The 20,053-nt window shown below is 43.7% G+C and overlaps 1 protein-coding gene across 1 annotated transcript in view; it reads right to left on the bottom strand.

Moving 5' to 3' along the window:
• The window catches only part of LOC122551432 (ATP-dependent 6-phosphofructokinase, liver type-like), a 59,220-nt gene that overhangs the window by 22,874 nt on the left and 16,293 nt on the right, over window positions 1–20,053 (bottom strand). The window contains exons 3-9 of the mRNA XM_043693330.1: window positions 17,798–17,875; window positions 15,197–15,386; window positions 13,015–13,180; window positions 9,598–9,642; window positions 8,458–8,566; window positions 3,377–3,472; window positions 1,464–1,556 (exon numbers count right to left, since the gene is read on the bottom strand). Coding sequence (XP_043549265.1) covers window positions 1,464–1,556; window positions 3,377–3,472; window positions 8,458–8,566; window positions 9,598–9,642; window positions 13,015–13,180; window positions 15,197–15,386; window positions 17,798–17,875 — 777 coding nt within the window. The remainder of the gene's footprint in view (window positions 1–1,463; window positions 1,557–3,376; window positions 3,473–8,457; window positions 8,567–9,597; window positions 9,643–13,014; window positions 13,181–15,196; window positions 15,387–17,797; window positions 17,876–20,053) is intronic.

The following is a 20,053-nucleotide window of genomic DNA, read 5'->3' on the forward strand; positions in this document are numbered from 1 at the left end:
CTGTTTCCACACTGTAGGAAATCTAATCAAATCTAATCTAATCCTGGTGTGCCACCCATGACCCAACAGGTAGTTCACTTGTCCTGAAGTCAGAAGTTTGTGGCCACAAATCTTACTCTGGGCCACAATTTTGAAGACGACTGTTGCATCATACCTAATACAGAAGAACCTCAATTATCCGAAGGGCACGGGCAGGGAGTATTTCACTCGGTTAATCAAATTCCGGACAGTCAAATGCCGGATAACATAGTTTAGCCAAGCATCGGGACCTTGCGAAACGTGCTGGATAATCCGAAATTCAGATAATCAAATTCCGGATAATTGAGGTTCCCTTGTATTCACCCTCAATCAATATCATCAGAACTAAGTATGTTTAAAATGATGTTTAAAAGGAGCTTACTGTGCATAAATTAGCTGCTGTGCTTCCTGTATTACAACAGGAAATGCGTTCACTAGTACTTAATTGGATGTAAAGCAAATTGGAGCATACCACAGTTGTCCAATTTGCAGTATAATTTCAAGTCGTTGTTTTCCTATTATGTCACTCCTGTGATCAAAGAAACAACAATCTGATTTGCATATATATATCTACCACACTCCAGATACCCTGATGGCTATTATAATCACTGGAATTTGAGTCACTGTTGGTTGGAAAACCTGGCAACCAGTTTATACCCAGGAGGATCTCACAAGCAGCAAGAGAATGAATGATATGTTTGGACCAAGGGATGAATTTTCACCAGGATGTTGAAAGGGACCTCCCCTGCCATGGCAGATGGTGGAATCTGAATTCAGTTTAATAAAAATCTAGAATGAGGAGTCTAATGATGAAGAAGAATCTATTGTCGATTGCTGGGAAAACCCACCTGGTTCACCAATGTCTTTTCAGGAGGAAAATTGGCACCCTTACCGGGTGTGGCCGACAAGTGACTTTGGATGACAGTTGTGTGGTTGATTCTCAACAGCTCGCTGGGTAATTAGGGACAGGCCTAGCCAGTGACACCCTCAACCTACAAATAAAAAATGCGACAGTGCCACAAACAAGGCCAACATCCACGTCACACCTTTTCCCTCCATTCGTCACCTTCCGTTAAGGTTTTGAGGTTGTGTTCAGAAACGGTTTCAGGGGCATCTCCCACAGGCATCTAGTTCCAATGCAAGTCTCAACGGCACCCATCGACACGCTAATAAATCATTAGGTCCAGCACAGCCCAACCCAATCCCAGCCTCAGCTACCGCCTGCAGTTTGCACTTGGGAAATTGAGGACCCGGACTCTTTGTTTCCCTTTCTAACCTATGGCTCCCAAGGCAACTTCCTGTTACACGGTTATTACTGCTGCCTGACTGGGATGATACAACACAGCACAGGTTAGAAGCAGAGTTGGGAACCTTTTCTTCTGGCTATTCAGTCAGCTGTAAGGGAAGGATCGTGGAGGACGTTCCCTTCACAGAGTAAAACTTACCAGAATCCGATCAAAGGCAGAGGGTGTGCCACCTCGCTGCACGTGTCCCAAGACTGTGACCCGTGTATCAAATCCGAGACGTTTAGAAACAAGCTGGGAGAGAAATAAAATAAAAGCAGGAAGAACAGTGAGGGAGGAAATACAATGCACAACAATTGAGGCAACAGTTAAGGGCATTTAGTTAACCCTGCATCACAGGTTAACTGAAATACGGGGGACAAAAGAAATAGTCACATAATTCAAGGGGGAAAAGCTTACCACAAAGAAAAGGGTGCTGATTAAATGGTAAGAAAGTTCGCCACCCTTAATTCTCAAAAGAAGGATTTAAAAAGCACATTTCTGTACGGGTCAGAGAGGGTGTGAAGTTTTGGTGAGACAGTCAGTGCAAATCTCAGACTACGTATTAAAAATGATGGGCCTCAACCTGCACCCTGTCAGTTTAGGATTAGGAATTAGAGTCATAGAGGTGTACAGCACAGAAACAAACCTTTCGGTCAAACTCGTCCATGCCAACCAGATATCCTAAATTAATCTAGTCCCATTTGCCAGCACCCGGTCCATATCCCTCTAAACTCTTCCTATTCATATACCCACCCAGATGCCTTTCAAATGTTGTAATTGTACCATCCTCCACCACTTCCTCTGGCAGCTCATTCCATACACACACCACCCTCTGCATGAAAAGGTTGCCCCGTAGGTCTCTTTCCCCTCTCACTCTAAACCTTTGCCCTCTAGTTCTGGACTCCCTCACCCCAGGGAAAAGACCTTGTTTACTTAACAGTCCATGCCCCTTATGACTTTATAAACCTGGGACCTGGGTTTGATTCCGGCCTCAGGTTAGTGTGTATGATGGTTGCACATTCTCCCTGTGTCTGTGTGGGTTTCCTCTGGGTGTTCTGGCTTCCTCCCACATTCCAAAAGTTGTGCTGGTCAGGTGAATTGGCCATGCTAAATTGCCCACAGTATTAGGTGCATTAGTCAGGAGTAAATGTGGGGAAATGAGTCTGGGTGGGTTACTCTTTGGAGGGTTGGTGTGGACTTGTTGGGCCAAAGGGCTTGTTTCCACACTGCAGGGAAGCTAATCTAATCTAATCAACCTCTGACATTCCAGAGAAAAACAGCCCCAGCCTATTCAGTCCCTCCTTATCACTCAAACCCTCCAAGCCTTTTAAATCTTATCTGACCCTTTTAAGTTTCACAACATCCTTCCTACAGGAGGAAGACCAAAATTACACACAATATTCCAAAAGTGGCCTAATCAATGCCCAATGTTTATGTAAATTCCAGCAATCAGGCACGTCAGAGAGCTAGGTCTTGATTACTCCCCTTGCTGGCCTTAACCTATCGTAGAGATCACTGGATTGATCCTGCAGTGTCCACAGAGCTAAGATTCCAGCTTTGCATTTGCAATATATGCTGTGCAGCTGACATCGCATTTTGTTTCATTACATTTCAAGAAACGGAACGAGTTTCAAGTGAACTTCATTCAATTAAGTGATCCAACGTGTTGATAATTGAGATATAGAGAGGGGAACAAAGCTGCCTTGATGGGTCTGCCATTTAAAACATAATGAATCTGTGTGCATTTACATACATTCTGATAATTCAAATTAATCTGCCAAAGTTACATAGAAAACACATGTAAATTTAAGTGTAGAATAGCCAGAGACTGGTGTCTACACTGTTCTTCACAGAATCAATCATTCAGTTAGCACCTACACCCAGGCTGCTTCATTTTGTCAATGAGAAATGACTTGCCTCATGCTTTAAACAGTTTGATCTGGTCTCTGCTCCGAGATCTAGCATTTAAAATGACAAGTGCCTACAGGAAAACATGTTGGGAGCAGACACACCTCATGCAGGTCATTGCTGCTTTCACTGTCCCACATACATGCCAATCCTCTCATTCTTACCTCTTTCACATAGTTGGAGCTGATAGAATTTCCTTGCCAGTCAATTGCTCCCTCTGCGAGGATGATGATGTTCAGCCTAGACCCTCTGCTGCGACTCTGGAGCAAGGACACATGAGGTTAGTTGGGGAGCTTTTTAATATCAGTATCAGCCCAGTGGACAGCACACTCTCTTGTGACTCACAGAGGGTGAGGCTTCATAGTGCCATTCCACAGACTTGAGTTTGACTCAGTGCTACTGAAGGAGGGGTTACACTGTCAGAGTGAAGACCTTTTGACCCTGTCTGCTTCCCCAAAGGGATAGAAAAGATTCTGTTGAACTCTCATTTCCTGGCCCAATATTTTGCTTATTTTTGTTGACAGGACCTTGTTCTGAGCAAAGTGGTTCCTGCCTTTCCATGTTCCAACAGTGATTGCACTTCAAAGAGAATTAAGAGCACTAAAACGCTTTCCAGACTCTGGAAGTCATGAAGAATGCAACATAAATGCAAGTCTTTCATTATTTGCTGCACTGGACCTAACTGTAGGACAATTGTATCCTTTACAAAAGTGCCACTCCAAGAAGCAAGAAGCTGTATTCAACGGATTGCCCATGTCTCTAAATGTTGACTAACGTCACAGGATAACATTATCCAGATCTACAAACATTGCTGCAAGAGGGCAGGAGTCCGTCAAAACAAAATCTCCAAGTGAAGCTATTTCTCAAAGACAGAAGGATTTAGACGCCCCCCCTCCCAACCCCGCCACAAGTCAAGCTGATGGGTGCCCCTAAGGCTTCATTAATATAAACATCAGAAGCAGATTCAATAGTAACCTTCGAAAGGGAACTGGATGTATAGTTGAAAAGGAAAGACTTGCAGGGGAGCAAGACTGATTGGGTAGTTTTTTTCAAAGAGCTACATCAGGTACAATGGGACAAATGGCCATGCTTTGTGCTGTATGAAACTATGGAAAGGACAGCAGGGAATTTCAGTTCAATAACAGAAGCAAGAGATTATCATGGCATCGATGGGCAGAACTTATAATCTTGTGACCACCAGTTGGACTTGTTGCTGAAGTATTGTTTTCCCCGCACTAGCTTTACACTAGTGTGTCTGACAGCACAAGAGCAATATCAAATGGCTCACCTCTTCTTTACTCACTGTTCAGCATTTGGGAAGTAAATTGGTTCTGGAGATTTTCAGCTCATGGGTAGAGGCTACAAAAGCAGGAATGGGAAACCTCTGTATCCTCCTCCAGTCCCACATCTGAGGGCACATCCTCTCCCCTCCTGACTCTGGCTTGTTGTGAATCTCCCAACCTTGGTGTCTAACAGTGGCTGAGCCTTCACCCGGCACTGCCGCTCCTCCCAGCACATGTCTATATAACACCTTTAGTATGGCTGACTACCTCCTTAAGCTCATTGCTCATTGGTAGACAAAACCTGGCACCAAGCCATAGTTTGAGAAATTAAGACAGCTGATCAAAATTACCGACAGAGGCAAAGTCTTAAGGGATATCTTAGAAAGAATGGAGCGGCTAACGACTCATGAGATAGGAACAGAAGTGGCCTAATGGTCAATTAATTCAACATGGCTGATTTTGGGCTTAAACTCCACTTTTCTGCCCTCTGCCCATATCCCTCAATTTCTCGAGACACCAACATCCATCAACCTAGCCTGAAATATAATCAACGATAGAAATACCACAACCCTCCAGGGCAGAAAAGTCTGAAGATTCATGACATCTTGAGTGAAACCGTTTCTCATTTAAGTCCTATATCATTAGCCCCTTACACTGAGTTTGTGCCTCTGTGTTTTAGAGTCACTGATCAGAGGTTCCGGGAGGGAATTTTGAAAATTACAGCTTGGGTGGCAAGATACAGTGACAGTGACAAAGGAAAACTGGAATCCAAAGTAGACAAGCAGGAAGCTGGGAAGAGCACAGTAAGCCAGGCAGCATCAGGAAGTGGAGATGTCCGAAGTATCGGGTATAATTAAAGGATGCTGTCTGGCTTGCTGTACTCTTCCAGATACAGTGTCAACATCAGAGAATGTAACCAAATAAAGGTCTACTACTCTCTCTCTCGGACAGTCAGGAAAAAAAACATCGGGATAATTGGTACAATGAGGAGCAACCCCTCCTCCCCAGTGTTTGGATAATCTTATAGAATCCTCTAAACCCATCTGAAATGACATTGAGAGTCTAGACTAGATTTATTCCCATTTGAAAGTCAGCACCTTCATGACAGCAGCACTTACTCAGAACTGCTCTGCACAAGTGCAAAAGACTTTTTCCTAGTTACAGGCAGCTGGAACTAGATCCTATGGATGATTCAGTAACTAAAAAAAAATGGAGCAACTTAAAACAGAAGGTTGAGGGAATGGGAGCAAAGGTTTGAACCCAAAAGCAAATAAGTTGAACCCAAAAGCAAATAAAAGGAGGTGGATATGGTGCAGGATTCATAAAGTCAGAGTCATACAGCACAGAAACTGAACCTTCAGTTCAACTCGTCCATGCTGACAAGATATCTCAACCCAATCTAGTCCTATTTGCCATACTGCGCTAAACTCCTCCTATTCAAATACCCATCTAAACGCCTCTTAAATGTTGTAATTGTACCAGCCTCCACCACTTCCTCTGGCAGCTCATTCCATGCATGCACCACCCTCTGCATGGACAAGTTACCCCTCAGGTCCCTTTTATATCTATTCCCTCTCACCTTATGCCTATGCCCTCTAGTTTTGGACTACCCCACCCCCCCAACTGAGGAAAAAGACCTTGGTTCTTCACCCTATCCATGCCCCTCATGATTCTGGAAACCTCTACAAGGTCACCCCTCAGTCTCGATCACTACATCACTTATTTTGGTGTCATCTGCAAACTTACTAACAATACCTCCTATATTCTAAACCATTTATATTAATGATGAAAAGCAGTGGACCCAGCGCCGATCGTTGTGGTACACCACTAGTCACAGGCCTCCAGTCTGAAAAGCAATCCTCCAACACCACCCTCTGTCTCCTACCTTCAAGCTAATTTTGTATCCAATTGGCTAACTCCCCCTGGATCCCATGTGATCTAACCTTACTAACCAGCCTACCATGCGAGACCTTGTGAAACGCTTTGCTGAAGTCCGTAAAGACAACATCCACCGCTCTGCCTCCATCTATCTTCTTTGTAACCTCTTCAAAAAACGCAATCAAGTTAGTGAGACACGATTTTCCATGCACAAAGCCATGCTGACTCTCCCTGATCAGTCCGTGCCTTTCCAAATGCTCTCCTTCAGAATCCACTCCCAATGATCTATCCACCACTGACATCAGGCACATTGATCTATAGTTCCCTGGCTTTTCCTTGCAGCCTTTCTTGAACCAGGGCATCGTATTACCCATCCTTCAGTCTTCTAGCACCTCACTGTGGCTATCGATGAGACAAACATTTCAGCAAATGGGCAAGCAATCACTTACCTAGCTCCCCACAAAGTTCTGATCAGGTCCCGGGGATTTTTCTACCTTTTAGTATCTCCAGCACTGCCTCTTCTAAAAATGAACTCTTTTTAAAACATCACTATATATTTCCCAAGTTCCCTAGCTTCCATGTCTTTCTCCACAGTAAACACTGACATGAAATATTCATCTCCTGTGGTTTCACATATAGTTGGTTACTTTGATCTTTAAGGGGCTCTATTCTCTCCCTAGTTACTCTTTTGCCCTTAATGTACTTACAGAATCTCTTTGGATTCTCTTTATTTGCCAAAGCTACCTCATGTCTCCTTTTTGCCCACTTTATTTCCTTCTTGAGCATACTCCTACTGACCTATACTTCTCTCTCGGGATTCACTCGATCCCAGCTGTCTATACCTATTATATGTTTTCTTCTTTTTCTTGACCAGAGCTTCAATACCTCTAGTTATCCAGCATTCCCGACACCAGCAGCCTTGCCCTTCACACCAACAGGAACATACTGTCTCCGAACACTCGTTATCTCATTTTAAAGGCCATCCACTTCCCAACCTTCCCTTTCCCTGCAAATAGCCTCTCCCAATCAACATTTGAAAGTCCCTATCTAATGCCATCAAAATTAGCCCAACTTTCCTGATGAAGGGCTTATGCCCGAAACGTTGGTTCTCCTGCTCCAGATGCTGCCTGACCTGCTGTGCTTTTCCAGCAATACACTCTTGACTCTGATCTCCAGCATCTGCAGTGCTCACTGTCTCCCGTAGAACTTTAACTGATTGATCAGTTGTAGCTTTTCCCACAACTACTCTGAAACAAATAGAATTACGATCTCTTGTCCCACAGTGCCCCTCCACTCTCATTTCCATAACTTGCCCCTGCCTTTTTCCCTAACAGAACATTAAGTATTACTCCTTCTCTTGCAGATACATCCACATATTGAAGAAGGTTTTCTTGTGCACACTTAAATTTCCCCCCATTTAAGCCCTTAACACTATGACAGTCCCAGTCTATGTTTGGGAAAGTTAAAACTCCTACCATTACAACTCTATTAATCCTACAGATATCTGAGATCTCCTTACATGTTTGATTCTCAATTTCCCGCTGACTATGGTGGGGAGAAGGGGGGGGGGGGAGGGGGGGGGGTGTTAATCCCTTTCTTATTCTCAGTTCCATCCATATAATTTCCCTGGACGATCTCCCAGGAATATCCTCCCTCTTCATGAAGTAGAGGCATGAGGAAGTAATCTAGAAAACAAAAAGTATAAATCCCAGTACGACGGCCTGAGAATCTGGATTAGAATATCTGGAATGACGTTGTTAAACACCGACTGGTTTCCTTTAGGGAAGGAAAAACTGTTGGCCTTATCCAGTCCAGCCTACATCTACTTTCAGTCCCTCAAAGTGGCCGGTTTTCAATCTCTATCTGAACTGACCGAATGAGAACAAAGTTAAATAACAAACCAGCATGACAAGTGATAACAATAACAGAAACCAAGATACGAAGTGCCTAGAATTATTTTGTGTAGACTGTTTGGGATCTTTTTTTAGCCCTCTTGCTTGGTTATTGAAACGTTAGGGATTGCAGAAATTGCCAGTCACGTTCAGAGACTCCACAAGGTCAAAAAATGGTTCCATATTCCTCACCTCTCCTAATCTCTTGCACATGAAGTCCTCCCAGCCATCCTCTGGAGGTGCCTCTGGAATGAACAGCCAGTCTGCACCAGACGCCAGTGCAGACACCAGTGCCAAGTACCTGCATAAACAAGACAACAGGTTTGTTGCATGGCCAACCAGCCACTGGAAACCACAGCTTATGACAGAACATTAAGTGGTTACGTTGCATTTCGGCAACGTTACAGGTGATTCAACTCAATGGTCTATGCCATTTTTTAAACGCACCACACAAGTCTCCCTGTAAATGCATTAATGTTACTCACCTCAACTACTCTACACAGTAATAAACTCCACAGTGTAACCCCCCCTGTGTAAACTAGTTTTATCTGGAGTTTCTTAATGAATTTATCAGTGACCGTAATATATTTAGGCTCCAATTCCAACCTCTTACCTGTGAAAATATCATTTGTTAAAGGTACTCTTATCAATCGCTTCATAATTTTAAAGACTTCTATCAGGTTGTCCCTTGCTTTGCTGCTGTTTTAGCCCCACACTGTTCAGTCTTTCCTGATAATTGCAACCTTGTGGCTCATGCGTTAACTATGTAAATCTGCTTTAAACTCTCCCGAAACATTTATAATCATTTTTTAAAATATGAAACACAGTACTTTTAAGAGTGCACTAACCCAGAGTCTGTCCAATTTCAGCATCATTGTCTCTTTGGAAATGAATGCCAATTCTTGCAATGCAAAAAAACAAGTTGAAAACAGATAACACAGATTCTACATGTTCTGTGCAAGTGCTCTTTCCTCTTCCTTTCTTAGTTAGAATTGGCATCAGCTTTATTGGCACATTAGTGTGCCGTCATTCTGAAGCTCAAGAACTGCTGCAGTGGCATAGCGCCAATACAAATTCCTAACATATGACACCACACGTATGCAAAAATGTGGGGGTTGGTTTAGTGAGTGTACTCCCTTGCAAGTCATGGAATCATAAAATCCCTACACTGTGAAAACAGGCCATTTGGCTTATCAAGTCTTAGAAGAGCATCCCACCCAGACCCCTACCTTCAGCCTGTAACCCCGAATTTCTTTTCAAAGATGCACCATTAATAATAAATAACCATTGAACAGTTAAAGAGTTCGAATGTTAAAAGAATCTGCCACTTACCCACAGTGCCTGCCCATGACTTCAAGCACAAATGTTCTCTGGTGACTGCAGAGTGAAAAACAAGCAGATGAAAGGTTATTTTGTTTTAAGCAGTTCAAAACTCAAGTTGAGTTGAATTGGTACATGGATGTGACAAGCAGGCCTTCCCTTAAAAAAAAAAGGAGCACCATGAAACTTTTGCCAGTTCTCCAGCAAGCAGACAAGACCTGTCACCTCCATTTTTCCTAAATTCATTCCCGGGACATGGTCATCACTAGCCAACCAGCATTTTTTTCCCCACCCCTAGCTGCCCTTTAACTGAGTGGCTTACTAGGCCATTTCAGAGGGCAGTTGAGAGTCAACCATTGTGGGTCTGGAATCCAAATGTAGGCCAGACCAGATGAGGACTACTGATTTCCTTCCCTGAAGGACGTTAGTGAGCCAGCTGGGTTTTTCTGACAACTGGTGATTTGTAATTCCAGATTTCTTTTCTTTATTAACTGAATTCAAATTCTATCATCTGCCACAGCAGGATTGAAATCTGGGCCCCCAGAACATTAGCCGAGTTTCTCGATTCAGAGTCTAGCGAGAATACCACTAGGCCATTGCCAGCCCTAGGTACTGTCCTCTGGCTCACTCCAAATTCTCTGTAGTGTCTCTTGATTGAGTAGTCATTAGTGAAAAAGGAGGGAAAAAAAAATCACTCGATAGTTCAGCTTGAAGTGGAAAGACAAACACTTTTCTCCTCTCACAACAGAAACCTCAACAGTTTAGATAACTGGTAAAATGTGAACCTTCTGGAACTTTCGTTGAGATGTTCATTCAAGTATCTTTTTAAGATTTGTAATTTTATAGGTGAAGAATTATTCAGGGCAACACATTGTGCTACAGGTCGCAAAACTACACAGGTCAACAAAAACAAAATCAATCCAAAAGATTTCAAATTGGCACTGGATTGCAGCTCCTTGTACCATTATTAACAATCGAGATTGCAAGCAGAGATAAATTCTTTTGCTGTGTGTGGTTAACAAACCATACCTCTCCTTGAGTCAGAAGATTATGGGATCCAGGATCCACTCAGCACTTGATACACAAGCCCTTCACTGACACTTCAGTGTACTAGGGGACTGTTTGAGATACTGCCTCCCCCAAACGTTGGTATAAATGATACTAAGACAGGAAAGAGGACTGGGGAGTGGTCCTGGTCAATATTTCTCCCTCAAACAACATCAATGCATCAGTTTAAACTAGTCATTTACCACATTAACCTATGTGGGACCTTGCTTATTGCAAATATTTGAAGGTTTGTGTTTACACTATAACCATGACTACACTTCAAAAGGTTCTTCATTAGCTGCAAAGCACTTCCTGATATGCTGACGATGTGAGAAGTACAAAATGCAAGGTTTTCTTCACTGAATTAGCCACTATATTTAAAAAAAGAATGGAATACTAATGTCAGAAAAAGAGGAAGTAACAAATAATCACCATAGGTGAATAGCAGTACCCCGACGTACAGTAAGATCAGCCAATGTTGCTATGGACTAACTACATGTACACAGTTCAAACAACAAAGTTTTACAACTTGGGTGTAAAGGCTGGACAAATATCAAGGGCTATAATGTCCTTTTAAACCCATAGTGACTGCTGAAACTGTATCTCTGGGTCACAGTAGACAGCAGTTCATCAGAATTCATTTCAAAACAGGATATTCTTTCCAACATCAGCCTGAATAGTGTGTTTTCCGAAAAAAATCAGAACTTAATTTGTATCTCTGATAATGGCTGTTGATTTGCTGGCATAGCTTAACTCATTCTGTGAAATACAAACGTTACAAAGTGAGAGATAAAGCAGGCGTATTGGAGTACTGCAGGCAGGCTGTTTGATCAGGTTTATCTGAAATGTCATAATACAGCAGTCACTATGGGTTTAGTGTTAAGTGCCCAATAAATTGGATTAATCTTTGATGAAGTGAGCATTTCCATAGCGCAAACATGACGCACTACCCTGAAAGTGCTTGGCCCGTAAATCAGGTTCAAGATTTCACATGCAGAATATAAAACAAACTTGAAATGGTGAGTGGTTGGGAAGAGACATCAAACCTTGATGAGTGTGCCCCTGCAAGGATCATGTTCGCACATGAACTGCTAGCACAGTTCTCAGGACTTGTAACAACTTGCTTTTACACATAAAGAGATATTAGGCCAGGTGACGGAAAACCTGGTCAAACAGGCAGGCTTTAAGGAGGGTCCTGAAGGGGAGGGGGAAGGGAGACAGAGAGTGAGACACACACACACACACACACAAAGACACACACACACACGGAGAGAAAAGAAACACTGAGTCTTAGCAAGGGTTAAGACAGCTGAAAGCAGACATCAATAGTGCAGTGATGAAAACCAGGGATACTCAAAAACAGTGCAGAGATCTCAGAGGATTGTAGGAATGAAGGATGTTCTAGAGACACCGTTTGAATCCCTCACCCCTCCCTATGACAGGGATTGTAATTTGGGGGCACTACGTGAGGACAGAGAATTTGCCCTGTGAGAGGTGCTTACAGGAAAGATTGCACCGTGGGCAATCCATCTGAAGGGAAAGAGCCTGGAGCAAAAATACCAGAAGCATAGTGTAGTCAGTAGATTTCACTTCGAAACAGAATTGTTGAGAAGTCTGTGGACCAGGTACTGGTCTTTACTCCAGCTCAGTTTATGCGATACATGACTCAACTTCCCCTTTGATGCATTTCTTTATTGGAGCCTGCTGTCTGAGGCAAATATAGCACGGGATGTTGCGCTTTATAGAGCCGACTTGGAGACACCATTCACCCTGTTCTGTGGCAGGCATTTTGATGTCATTGCCAGTTCAATGCCACCTGACTCATTTAAATTGGGCCCAGATCCAATGAATGCAAAGACTGCTGAACTCTCTTGAGCTGGTACAAGAATTTCCTGAAAAGGGTTCACGTTATACGAGCAGATGGCTCTCCTTAAAAAGAGTCAGGATTTTACCAATCACTTGAAATAAAAATGGCACCTTGTTAGGAACATTTAAATTGTAACCCAACGACTTCATGCCCAAGAGCATTGTACTAAGTTATACTCATCAGAGCTACTGTAGCTTGACTCTTGTTCTGTGCAGAGATGGAGGGAGTGGTAGTTGTGAGTACAGACTGCACACGAAAGGCTTTGCACTAAGGAATGTGTACACTGCATTCTCAGTGTTTGGCCTGGGTGGACTCTTCAGCGCAGCCTTACCAAATGAGATGCAAAATCTTGTTCCGATGGAAGTTTACGATCATACACTATTATGTGAAGAGAAGCTGAGAGTTTTAGTTTCATTCATTTGCTAGTTATGTTTGCTTCAAGCAATCTGCTGCACCAGTACTATCCAAAGGTCTCTTCCCGTTGACTAATCAAGATTATGCACGGTTCGACATACCTCTGTGCGGTAGTGGTTATGGCATCAATCACTTCCATAATCCGGTGTAGGGCAGAGTCTGTACCAATAGTCATGTCTGTCCCACAGAAGTCATTGTCAATTGATCCCACCATCCCAACAATGTTCAGGTGAGAATACTGCTGGGAAACCTCCTCCGTGATTTTCCCTGAATGACAAACCAAAAAAAAATGTTTGTCTGAAGGCATCTGGTCACGTGCCCATTTGCAGTTTCTGATTATTCAGGAGGCAAGGATCACTCACAGTGCAACTCTCTAGTCGCTGATTATTCAACAGTACAATTATTCAATATTTTTACACAATGGAGGGGATAAACCTCTGCAGTTCTTAGCTAGGGTCAACACAACACATTGCTGTGAATGTCACTTCCCTCCTGCAAGCTCTTCTGAAACGCACGGTAGTGAAGTCAATGCAGGTTTGGGCTCCGCTGGGAGCCCGCGGTGCTTGAATTGTCTGTCAAAACTCATTTAATCGCTTGATGGGGATACCCATGGGATGACTATAGCCAGCAAGAAATCAATGCCTTCAGAGAGAAGGCAGGGAATTGATGGAAAAGCAAAGCAACTGTTGAATAAATAGGAACTTGATGTAACTACACTGCAAGTGGTCTTTACCCCACTGAATAGTGGCATAAGCACTGGCAGATAAGGACAGGACTTCAAAAGCACAATTCCCTCTCGTCCAAAACATTTCGTTTAATGTCATGAAAAGAACTGCCCTTCAGTACTTCAGCCCTTCCATTCCTATCAGCATGCTTACCATCATGCAACAGTTCTCAGACAGCTGACCTGTGACCTTGTCCTGTCAAAGCTCTGGTTGCTCTGGGTTACTGGGACTTTCCTCACTGCTGCTAGGAGCAGACAGCATTCAATGTCTTTCAGCTCACACTGACACAATACAGAATATGCAATGAGGGAGCCAAGTGGATGTGAAAAAAAAAGTGTTGATATTCAATTTGAGAGTCTAAACAGGGAAAGCCAACAAGATATCGACTGAAACAACCACTGGGTCTGAACCCACTCCTGCCCTCATCGTGTGAGTGATACGCTCTGTGACAAACTCAGGTTGAAGCAAAAGTCTTTGAATTGTTAGAAAATAAATTGAAAATACTTGCATGAGAAAGAAGGATATCAAAAGAGGTATGAGGAGCAAACAGCAGTTAGCACTGCTTCCTCACAGCGCCAGAGACCAGGGTTCAATTCCTGCCTCAGGCACCTATCTGTGTGGAGTTTGCACAATCTCCCAGTGTCTGTGTGGGTTTCCTCCGGGTGCTCTGGTTTCCTCCCACAGTCCAAGAATGTGCAGGTTGGGTGAATTGGCTGTGCTAAATTGCTTGTAGTGTTATGTGAAGGGGTAAATGTAAGGGAATGGGTCTGGGTGGGTTGCTCATCAGATGGTCAGTGTGGACTTGTTGGGCCGAAGGGCCTGTTTCCACACTAAGTAATCTAATCTAAAACAAAAAGTGGGAATTATATTAAATTGTGCATATGGAAGACACCTCCAATACCAAGCTGATAAGGAAAATGTTCCGCTTCCGTGCAGAATAAATGGATGATAATTAGGAGCAGGGATTCTAACTTCAAAGGCCCTGAGATTGGCGTATCTCAACTGTTGCCTCGACTCAGATTGGCAAACTCAACGCAGACCCTGTGATGTTGAGCACTATGAAATTCAATCCGGTAATTTCTCCCAACTCGGAGAGCCAAGAGGATTACGTGGACACAACTTATCGGGGGTACTTTCATAGTTACGTTTTCATATTCCTTTACTCAAGAGTGGTGATCTTAAACCCGACTGAGGATTGTGGTACGTTGCACTGGTTGAGGGTGAACAGCATTTTAGCGGAAGTTTGATGGTACGCAAAGAGAAAGAAGTAGATTAGGATGATGTGGTGTAAGAGGAGGCTTATGCGAAGTGTAGATACCAGACTGAATGGTCTGCTTGGAAAATAATCGATTTCTTCATCGGTTGTAAGTTCCCCTGCTATCTTGTACAGCAACATTGGATGTGACGTCATAAACTAGACACTGGGGCAAATAATGTGAATTCCTAAAACATGCCAAGAATATGTGATGAAATATTAATGACATGTCCACCTTTATCGCATGTGCGTCATTCCAGTATATATTATGCGGGTCTTTCCCACCATCTTAAAGGCACCTACCCTCTTCAACAAGACTAGCAAGCAGCTCGCTCCACTCTGTCCGGAAGATGTTGGCCCCGGTGAGACTGCCATCTCCTCCGATCACACACAGGTTGTTGATGCCATGCTGCACCAGGTTGTAGGCTGCTGCCTGGCGACCTTCCCGGGTGCGGAAACTCTTGCAGCGGGCGCTGCCAATAATGGTTCCACCCTGCCCGTCAGATGGGAAAACAAAAGTTTGGATGAAAGCAGTGCATTACGTCTGACTGTAATAGAGTCTCAAACCTGGCCTATCATTTACAGAAGGTGCAAACAGAAGCCGTTCAGACTCATGCAACAAAAAAAAACTGCACCATGCGGCTATTGGTATGGCTAATAACAACAAGAAATAAAAAACAGAGAAACAGGTGCCTGACTCCAAACTGCATGACTCCAACACTGTTCCATTACTTACCTAAGCTTCAAAATTCACCCTACCTTTTCAATAACATTCACATTAGCACCATGCCTCAACGCTCTTAAACTGGGGTACGTCTTGAGTTAACAGGCTGGCAATTTTTGTCGAAAAGTAGCAGATTTTTTTTCTGCCGTTTTCAGAACGCTGTGTTTCAAAAGCGTGCTCCGTGGCTGGTTCAAACTGGACAATTCATGCTGCACTGGCCAGCTGGTCCCCTTTAAAATGGATGCCAACGTCAACTTCAAAGTTTCTCAGAAGCGGCAGCGCAGGCCAGCATTCTCAGAGCGACAGAGGGGACCATCCACACTCCAATTCACGGGCACACAGTCAATCTGGTCCTTGAGATGCCACAAACAGAGCTTTCAAATATTCAGCCAAACTCTTTCAACCACTCTACAACAAAAGCAAACTATTCACAGCTGGATACTGAATTACAGCAAATGCCAATGATTCATCTGTGAGATAGAGCTCACCAGTGCCGATGGAAACGAACGAATTATTTTAGCTTCTCACTTGTGCTGCTTTGGTTAAATGAACATTAGACTATAGTGAGTAGGGTTACTAAGTTAGGAATTATAAAGCCATTTTTCACTCAGTCAATTGAAGCATGCAAACGAAAAACAAAATGTCCCCAGTTACCAGTTCTATCAAACAAAGTGAGGCTGGATTGCAGCCACCTTAGACATGTCGTACAAGCAGCACAAGTTCCACCCCAACCAACCCTGCAGTGGCAGAAAGCAACCATTGCTAGAAAATAGAACCATCTTACCCCACACAGATGAGAATCCCCCGCTTACAAGGGGGAATGACTCAATTTCATAATGAAGGCAACCTGAGGCAGAGATAGGTCATAAGATGTACCAAGAGAGGAAGAGATACAGAAGAGGGGAAAAAAAAACACTCACAAATAAGAGTACTCAAAAGGGAGACTGAAGAACTCAAAGAGCAGGCTAGCTAACTCATAAGGAGGATCAGATTCATTTCACAACCAGTTGAATTCTTCAACTCCATTCACCATTTAAACATCAATACGAGTTGACTACTCAAACAGACCATATTAATCATGAATATTACACATCCACTTGTGGTCGTGCCACCCAGTGTCCACAGAGCTCTGTGTGGAAGATAATGACCGATTATGTAAATGGAAGGATTAGATTACTAGAGAAAGGTGGTCAGACAGTTTAAAATCAGCGTAACACCAAAAGCTACCAGGATGCAGGCCACCATGGCCTGCAGAAACTTTGGGTTGTGTTTCTTCTCCCATTTGCCTTCCTCTGGGCACGCTGTCATTTCAAGTGCCAAATTGGGTTGGGTAGCTCAGTTGACTAGTCAGCTAGTTTGTGATGTAGAATGACATCAACAGTATGGGTTCAATATCTGTACTGGCTGAAAAGGGGTGGCACGATGGCACAGTGGTTAGCACTGCGGCCTCACAGCACCAGGGTCCCTGGTTCGATTCCAGTCGCTGGCGACTGTCTGTGTGGAGTTTGCGCATTCTCCCCGTGTATGCGTGGGTTTCCTCCCACAATCCAAAGATGTGCAGGTCAGGTGGATTGGCCATGTTAAATTGCCCCTAGTGTAAGGTGCATTAGTCAGAGGGCAATGGGTTACTCTTTGGAGGGTCGGTGTGGACTGGTTGGGCTGAAGGACCTGTTTCCATCTAAAACAAATGCTGACTGCAGTCATTAGAACTCTCAATCCTGCTCTGAGCTGGTTGGTTGGTGAAAGAAAGGGTTACTACATGAAGGCAATTAATTTGCCAGGGAGATTGCAGGCAGATTGGGAGAACAGAACCCAGCAGGAGGTCAGTGCATATATCTCCTATCGCCTGGTGTGAACATGACAATGGTACATCTGAAGTCTCAGTTTTCACCACTGACATTGAACAAGGGTCCTCAGTAGGAGCATTAATTAAGATTACTTGATATATCCTTTGGGGCAAAATGCCCTTTGATTGTGAATCTGCATTCCAAGTACTGTAGAGTACTTCAAGTGTTGCTATCTATTTCAAAAGCACGTCCCTTTGCAGAGCTCAAAGTGATATGAATAAACATCACAACTTAAAAGGAAATCCATCGCTGACAGCAACTATACAAAACTCCTTTTTCTAAATCAGGCTCAAATTACATAAACCCTGAACCGGAATAGAGCAAAGGGCTTACCAGTTGGATGATATTTGAAACACTGTCCCAGTCTGCCAACTTCAAGTACTCTGCACCACCAACTAGTCCCTCGTAACCCTACAAAAACAACAGGAAGGATGTGTCTGTTACAGCATTAAGCATTCCGATTCTGGTTCAGCCTCAACTGTAGGACTGCATCTAATTCTGGGCACCACTCTTTGGGAAGAATTGTGAAGGCTTTGGAGAAAAGATTTATAAGAATGGTTCCAGTGATGAGCAACTTCAGTGACATGGATAAATTGTAGTAGTTGGGGTTTCTCCCCTTGAAGGAGGAAGTTGAGAGGAGGTTTGACTGAACTGTGCAAAGTTACGAGGGGTCTGGACAGAATAGAGGGAAGAGAAACTGTTCTCAATGACATAAAGATGGAGAATGAGAGGGGTCAGATTTACAGTGATTGGCAATGAACCAAAAGATAACGTGAGGAAATGCTGGTTATGCAGTGAGTTGTTAGGATCTAAAAGGAATAGGCTGAAAGTCTCGAAGATGTGCAGGTCAGATGAACTGGCCATGCTAAATTGCCCATAGTGTTAGGTGCTTTAGTCAGAGGGAAATGGGTCTGGGTGGGTTACTCTTCAGAAGGTCGGTGTGGACTAGTTGGGCCGAAGGGCCTGTTTCCACACTGTAGGGAATCTAATCTAATCTAATCATCACGATTTAACTTCAAAAGGGAACTGGATGATTAGAGGGAACAAAATACCAGGATTATGGGGGAAAAGTGGTGCAGCAGGAGTAGGTGAGCTGGTTTTGAGGAGAAACAGTACAAACGCTGCAAGCTGCAAGGCCGCTTTCTGTGCTTTAACCATTTCTAGAATTAATTTTGCGCCTCCATTGGTGCATGCGATTTTAACCATTTAGGCCCCAAATTCTGGAATTCTGTCCGTATGGCATTAAAGAAATGCCTTAAAATCTACCTTTCTAAATTACCCAGAATCACCTTAAGTGACTCAATGACAATCTTACATCAGCAATCACAGTGGTAATGGGCAATTGAGCATGTTAATACATTGGCAGCAGAATCTTTTGACGAGCAGCATTTTGTGTAGGTTAGATGTTGGGTGGCTGACTAGGGGAACAGTCACATCTGGAAGTTAAAATGCCACGGGTGAGGATTTCAGCAATGAGCAAGCTGCAGGATGGAATAGTATTAAGCAATGCTATGTAGGCACACGGCTGGAGGACTCAATGAATGATTTCAACCTCTGTAACAATAAATTCCACAAGCTCCTCACGCTTACTGTCAGAGGTGAGGATAGAGGATGCAGGGGGTTGTGGTTTGAGAAGATGCTTTGTGGCAGAAAGGAGGGGTTTCTCTTTGCATTCCTCATGAAACTTTTGAGTCGTGAGCGGTTTTACTAATGGGGAGCATTGACTGATATGCATTACGTGGTCCAGTTGAATGGTGAAGCAAGTTGTATGACAAAAGACATCTAAATTTCTGTCACTCATGGTCAAGGGAGCAGACAGGGGATATCAGAATTGAAAGTGAGAGAAAGTAATAGTTTTTTTTGTGGGGTCAGAAGCATTAAGAGTGTGGGTGTGATTCAGTACATCAATAGCTGCCAAAGTGTCAAGGTGAATTGAAGGCTAAAGCCAAGATAGTTGGGGATTTGAGAGTGTTGAAAAGTGTGGCACTGGAAAAGCACAGCAGGTCAGGCAGCATCCGAGGAGCAGGAGAATTGACATTTGTGCAGAAGCCCTTCATCGGGAATGAGGAGTGGATAGATGGGAAGAAAGATGGACAGGTAGGACAGTTCAAGAGGGTGGTGCTGAGTTGGAGGGTTGGGTCTGGAATGAGGCGGGGGAGGAGGAGAGATGAGGAAACTGGTAAAGTTGACGTTGATGTCGTGTGGTTGCCAGGTCTCAAGGCGGAAGTTGAGGTGTTCTTCCTTCTGTCGCTGGGTGGCTTGGATTTCAAAGTGGAGCAGGCCCAGGACTTGCATATCCTTGGCAGAGAGGGAGTTGGAGTGGTCGGCCACAGGGCGGTGGGGTTGTTTGTCCCAGGGATGTTCCCTGAAATGTTCTGAGAGTTGGTGTCCTGTCTCCCCAATGTAGGGGAGACCGCATCAAGAGCAACAAACACAGTAGATGAGGTGTTTGGATGTGCAGAAAAATCCCTGCCGGATGAGGGAGGATCCTTTGAGAGTGTCGCAGGTAATCACTTGAGGATGAATATAGAACTAACTATTTCCCCTAAATAAGAGTTTAACTCAGTTGATATTTAGGGCGTTATTTCC

Source organism: Chiloscyllium plagiosum, chromosome 7 (assembly GCF_004010195.1).
Source record: "Chiloscyllium plagiosum isolate BGI_BamShark_2017 chromosome 7, ASM401019v2, whole genome shotgun sequence".
NCBI classification, from domain to species: domain Eukaryota; kingdom Metazoa; phylum Chordata; class Chondrichthyes; order Orectolobiformes; family Hemiscylliidae; genus Chiloscyllium; species Chiloscyllium plagiosum.